Here is a 6,500-nt window from a genome sequence, read left to right as displayed (position 1 = left end):
GGTCAAATTTTGGTGTCCCAAAAAATGCACATGTGTAACTGTTTGACTGAGCAGTATAAATTATTGGCCAGCCACATCAGCTGCAAAAATAAAGTAGAAGAGGAGGGGGGGGAAAAAAAATCAAACCGGGGGGAAAAAAAAAAAAGCAATATAATACAAAATTGCATTGGTCTTTAATTTCATCACCTATAAATGAGAAAATATTGGCTCCCATACTAAAGTTTTATTCTTTGCTTATAAATATTATGTGGAATTTTCGTTGGATATCATAAAACTGAACGATTTCTATCAAACTGTTTTAAAAAGACCTATGCAGATAACACAAATAGAGGCAATAAAGGCGCAAATAGCTTTCCAGGGGAACCAAATGGCGTCTGAAGCCTACGAAAGCTTTTAGGGGGCTGGGGAAGGGGGCACACGAAATAGGATTATGCACTTTTAGGCTTTTTCGGCCTAAGATATTGAAACTTGTCCCACTTGGTGCGGAGGGAAGACCCGCAAGGCTCTTGAAAGTTAAGTCGAGGGGAATTTTACAGCCCTGCTTTTGAAAATCTTTGGGAAAACAGGTTTGCAGACGTGAGAATATTTAAGCAGGACTTTGCTCTAAACCGTTACAAATCACCTCAAACGGTCAAGTTCCACTTTCTCTGCTCCAATGTACTTTTTTTTTTTCCACGATTTTGCGCCCTTTCCTTTTTCCCCCCTTCGTTTTCTTCTTTCCCCTCTTCTTTTCCTTTTCCCCCCTTCTTTTTCTCCCCCTCCCCTCTTTTTTTTTTTAATGAAAGGTGGCGTTTTCTTTTTGTTTCCCTTGAAAGTGACTCTGAACCCGTCTCTTTCTAATTGTAATGATCTTGAAATTCCGGCTATCTCCCTTTTTATTTATTTATTCGCCACTGCCCTAATTCGCTTCTTCACCTAAAATCAGAGTTCACCCATCAGCACTGCAACACGCCGGGAAAAATGATGGGGGAAAAAAACCCTATAGAGCTTAATTACTACATGATTTAGAAAATAATAAAGAAAATAAAGTCTGGGGGGAGGGCAGGATAACCACGAAGATTTAAATTCCATCATTATTTAAGGCATCAAATCTTGCTCGGAGACTTTAAATTTAAAAGAAAACGCCAACTTGAGCTGCCATCGCAGCGAATTGCACCACGAAAGAGGAGAGAGGAAATATGGGAGAGAAAAGTAACTTTCCTCGTGAAATCACCCCAGGAAAAAATGAAAATTAAATAAAATCCGACCAAATGGGGAAAGTTTCAGTTTGCAAAGCTTTCTGCATGATATTTAGCGAGTCCCAGGTTGGTTGTGGGTTTTTTTCCCCCAGGAGATATTTCCCGGAGAGGAAGAGGGAGCAGACAGAGAGACAGACAGACAGACAGGAGGGGAGAAAACCCACCACACCACCGCACTGTTGCAGTTCACCGTCTGAAAGTCGCTCCCTTTTCACAAATTCGCCCCTTTTTTTTTTTCCTCTCCACGAAGAATTTTTTTTTTTTTACCCCTCTGCACGACAGCACACATGCCATTTTAGCCCAGAAACTTAAGGCAGTTGGGGAATGAAAGTGGATAATTAAAAAAAGCTGTCTTCGCGGAGTCAGGGAGGACGAAGCTGCTTTGCTGTGGGGAAAAAATAAAGCAAAACTCGCTTTTCATCGTCTTTTTCTTCATTAAAAACCTGCTTGGGAAATATCCAACCTGCTCTAAGGAGCTTTGGGGTTCCGCGGAAATGCCTGGCTGAAGGGTCTCTGAATTATTCCCCAATTTTTTCCCCCCCTTCTCTTCCCACATCTCCCTCGAAACAGCGAAAGCAAAAGGGCGCCGAGCGCATCACCCCACCGGACCTCCCAAGCCCCATCCAGTCTCCCCCAAAAAACCCAAATAATTTTAATAAGCATCAAAATAACGCCAAGAAGAAGCAGCGCAGCAGCCGGCTCAGCCCAGAGGAGCTCGCCCGTGCCCAGCCTGGCTGGGGAGGGGGAGGAAGGCGCAGCCGAGCGGAGGAAGGAGAAAGCGGGAGGGGTTGTCGCTGGTTGGGAGGCAACAATTAAAAATTTCAATCGGTTTCGGGGCGCAAAGAAGCAATTCAGGGAAAGCACTGAAAGAGGGGGGAGAAAAAAAAAACCACAAAAACCTAGGGGGTGGTGGTGAGATTTTTTTAATTTCAATTTTACCCGCTGCCCTGTGCGTGAGATTTTTATGATTTAAAATTTACCCGCTGCCCCGCTCCCTTCTAAATTAAAAAAAAAAAAAAAATTAATTTTGAATTAATAATTTTTTTTAATTGCGGCTGGTTTGGTGGTTTTTTGTTTTTTTTGTGGGTTTTTTTCCCTTTTTCCTTTTTTCCCCCCTCTTTCCACGCGTGGCTCCGTTGGTAAACAAACGGGAGGGGAGCGGGGCTCTGCCTTTGTTCAACGTGAAGGTCCCGGCGCTGGCAGATGTCGCTGTTGCTCCACGGTGCCGCTCCCGGTCCCGCCAACTTGACCCCCGTGACGTCACCCCCGTCTGAATCATCAAGGCCATTTTCAATCCTCATTGGCCTGGGCATCACGTGGGGGGGGAGTGTAGCGGGGGGGGGAGAGCGATGCGTGGATAATTATGGTGCTGGATATTTTTTTTTTTTTTTCCTCCCCTAAAAAAAAGATGTCAGCCCCTGGCTGGAGTATTCCTCCTTAAAAACCCTCTCTGAAAATGTCATGTCCCAACAATGTGACTTCTAACTCGTTTTTGATGGACTCGTTGGCCGGTACCTGTAGAGGGGAGAATTATTCCTCCAGCCAAGGGATGTACATGCAGCCTGGGAGCGATTTCAGCTGCGGAGTCATGAGGAACTGTGGAATTATCCCGTCTCTTTCCAAAAGGGACGAGGTGAATAGCGCTACCTTGTCTCTCAGCACCTATCCATCTTACCTTTCTCAGCTAGACACTTGGTGTGACCCCAAAAATACGTACAGGATCGAGCAACCTGTTGCAAGACAGCTCCCATCCTGCTCCTTCCCAACCAATGTCAAGGAAGAGAATGTTTGCTGTATGTATAACGCTGATAAAAGAGCAAAAAATGCCACAGAGACAGCCCTCTACCCCAACCAAATGCCTGAGTCTTGCCTAAATGACCATGAAGTCCCCGTTCCCAGCTACTACCGAGCAAGCCAAGGTTACCCCTCCATGGAGAAGACGTCAAACTGCAGCAATCCAAATGAGTTTGAGGCAAGTTTTGAATCCAGGGCGAGCCTGAACCCAAGGAATGAGCATCTGGAACCAGCACCACCACCTCCTCCACCTCCTCCGCCGCCCCCGGTGGCTAAAGTGAGTTTCCCCGAAAACACAAAAACAGATAATCCTCAGAACACATCCACCAACGAAATTAAAACAGAAAAAAGCGCCCCAGCACCCAAAATAAGCCCTTCGGAAGCAGAGAAAGACCTGAATAAAAACACTGACACCAGCACTGACAATTCTGACAATGAAGCAAAAGGTAAGGGAATTCGTTCATTATCAGTAGCTAATTTCAGCAATTAGTAATCATCCATAGCTAATAAGAGCAAGAGTAATGCGAATATGCAGCAATGGGCTCTCTACCCTGCCAACTTCTCCAGAAATTGGCACGATAATGTTCTGTATTGTTACTGTCTTTTTGGGGAAAAAAATATTCTTCCAAGAAATGTTGGGTTTTTTAAAAAAATATGTATATATACATGTTAGAGCTGAGAAAAAGGAGCAGAGAGCTATTTGAGAACTCGTCCTCTCGCTGTCTATATGGAGAAAATGTGCTGTGCATGTGCTTATGCAAAAAAAAAAAAAAAAATTGGTCCTTGCAATCAACGCTGCAGAATGTAATAAGATGAGGTGGCTTTGCTCTGAAATGGCAGAGACTTGGGGCTTGTTTGGTTGGGGGGGTATTTGGGGGGGGGTATGTGTTTTTTAAAGCAGATGAGCCCTGATTGTCTGGGGGGGTTTCCCCTTCATATCGCTTTCTATGCAAATGCTTTATTTCCGTGCGCTAAAGCGAAATTGTCTTCTTTGGCTTTGCTCGGTGTTAAAGTGGGGTAAAAAATTAAACCTGCGTAGAGTCTAAATTGCAGTTACAAACATCTCAGGCTGGAGTTGTGCACTGTGGCTCATTTCATTGCTTGGAAGCTCGTTGGGAGACTCAGAGAGGAAAAAGCTGCTTTTTTTTTTTTTTTCCTGGCGAATTGAGGTCTTGTTTGCGAAGGCAGAAAAATGTTTCTGTGTGTTGAGCAGATGTTTTAAGTTTGGGATTGTCTGAAAAGAGGCTTTCAGCGAAGACGTTTTATTTTCACTGTGGAGATTGCATATGGCTTGAGATCTACGTGTGTGTGAATATTCGGGTTCGTTTCTCTCCTAATTTGAAGCTAGGTAGATTCGGAGGCTTCTTTCAGGTCAATAAGTGGATTGAATTTCCCTAAAAGTTGGTCGAAAATACTGCTCAGATCCAAGCAGCGGGTTGCATGGTTTGCCAGGGGTATGTGGATTAAAATATCCGCCGTGGGTCAGGATCTGTGCTATAATTAGGGCTCCGGCAGCAGCGTTGTGTGTGCACGCATGTGGGTCGTGTGTGGACCCTCATGCGTGCACGCCTCGGGTCTGTGGCACCAGCAAAACCCATCCTCTGGCGTTTCCCCCTCCAAAATTGGCTTTTTTAAAAGCAGAACCCAGAAACACTTCTTTGTTATTAATATCTTTTCTCTTTCTTTTTTTTTCTCCCCCCCTTTTTTTTTTCACCATTCCGCATCCAAAGGGAAATGATATTATCTGACAGTTGAGTTCCAATTACACGCACAAAACAAAAGCAAAGTCAAGGTTATCAAAACCCCTCCAAACTTATCTGCACAAAGCGCCTTCAACATCCACGCCAGGAGAGGTTTTGGTGGGAGTTAACCCGAAAGAAAGATTATATGGGGTTGGATTTGTAATTGGGGTGGAAATAAAGAATTAAATAAATACAGATAAAGGTTTTTCTTTCGCTTCAGATGTTAAATTTGAAATGGGTGCGTGGAGAAAGAGGTGGTTTCCCAGATTTTTATTTTTCTTTGCGTTTTTAAAGGCGTTTCGTGTTGTTTGCAGTGTTTTCAAACGGTCAGACCCAATTTGGGGCGGATTTTGTTTGCTTCTGTTTCTGTTGCTTCCTTTTAAAATCTCCTATAGCTTCAGTTTTCGTTTATGTTGAGCCCGAATTTTTATTCCTGCAGAAGGTAAGAGACCTCTCTCATGTCATTTAAGCATCTGGGGAGGGGGGGAGAGAGCGTTTCCGAGGGAATTTCCAGGGCTTGGTGGCATTCAAGGTTTTCTGCAAACGCGAAAGTGAGTCCATGTCACACCAGCAGATTTGGAAGGTGCCTTTGGCTAAATCCAGTTTTTCTTCGAATTTCCCGAATTTGGCACGAAGACAGTGCCGAGGAGGTTGCTGCAATTGCAGGGTCTGCTTTGTTTTTTCTTACAGTTCAGGCAGAAATATTGGCCGGCTGCTGGTGCCAGGACTTTCTCATGACCAAATTCAAAGCCCAAGTATTTGCTGTGTTTATTTATGTACCTGTGAAATGCGTTTGCCTTTGCAAAGTGTATGTGTGCGGATCTATACGAGTGTGTAGAGTGAGGAGAGTGTATATGGGATTACAATTACCTCCGAATTTACCTATATGTGCCATACAGCTCATAAAGGCAAATCTATTTCATACAAGCCCGTTTGGCGGAAAATACATTTGACGGAAAGGCTGCTCGGGGGATCTCCAACACGAGCCAAAATAGACTTTTTCCCCCAAAATAACACGCCTTTAGGCAAATATTTCAGCCTCTGCCGTTCCTTTTGAAGCCCAGATAAATTATTATAGGTTTTTTGGGGTGGTAAAGGGTGACTTGGGGAAGCCCCGAGAGCTGCGGACGACTCCGCAAGCCCCATTGCTGATCCCAGATTAATTTTTCATTCGTGGTATTTTAAGCCTCTCCATCCAGCCTAGTGAAGCCAGGATAAATCCATACCGTGATATTCTCCAGCCCCCGAGGCGGGGGAGCACGGAGCGGTGCGGTTTTTCCGCGCTGCCCCGCTCCGCCTGCGCGGCTGAGAGGTGGAGGTGAGCGCTGCTACTCCCAATTTACTCCCAGGCACTGAATGGCTTAAACCACCCCCCTTTACCTCCTCCAAACCCGCTCTTTCCTCCTTAAAACCCGCAGGAGAGCGAGTCATCCCGGCTGTCTTTTATTTTTGCCCAGAGGCGAGCTGCCTTCTCATTCAAAAATTAAAAAAAAAAAGAAAAGAAAATGAAAAAAAAAAAAATTGGGTTTTCTTTGGCCAAAGAAGCTGCTTTGCCAAATGATGCAATCGGGTAAGTTCTCTTTCCCATTCTCCGGATACTTATGTGACGCTGTTATTTTTAACAGAGGATATAAAGGCAGAAAACACTACAGGAAATTGGCTGACAGCAAAGAGCGGAAGAAAGAAAAGGTGTCCTTACACCAAGCACCAGACGCTGGAGCTGGAG

General features: G+C 44.6%; 1 protein-coding gene across 1 annotated transcript in view; it reads left to right on the top strand.

Annotated features, from left to right (window-relative positions):
- Positions 1-2,661: 2,661 nt before the first annotated feature.
- HOXC10 (homeobox C10) overlaps positions 2,662-6,500 on the top strand; it is a 4,016-nt gene continuing 177 nt past the window's right edge. Inside the window, exons 1-2 of the mRNA XM_010285583.1 lie at positions 2,662-3,478; positions 6,400-6,500. The exon at positions 6,400-6,500 is cut by the window's right edge and continues 177 nt beyond it. Of these exons, the coding sequence (XP_010283885.1) occupies positions 2,695-3,478; positions 6,400-6,500 (885 nt within the window). The 5' untranslated portion in view covers positions 2,662-2,694. The remainder of the gene's footprint in view (positions 3,479-6,399) is intronic.

Source organism: Phaethon lepturus, unplaced genomic scaffold (genome assembly GCF_000687285.1).
Source record: "Phaethon lepturus isolate BGI_N335 unplaced genomic scaffold, ASM68728v1 scaffold33884, whole genome shotgun sequence".
Taxonomy (NCBI): domain Eukaryota; kingdom Metazoa; phylum Chordata; class Aves; order Phaethontiformes; family Phaethontidae; genus Phaethon; species Phaethon lepturus.
The sequence above is the reverse complement of the archived record's forward strand: the minus strand, read 5'-3'. Positions and strand labels throughout refer to the sequence as shown.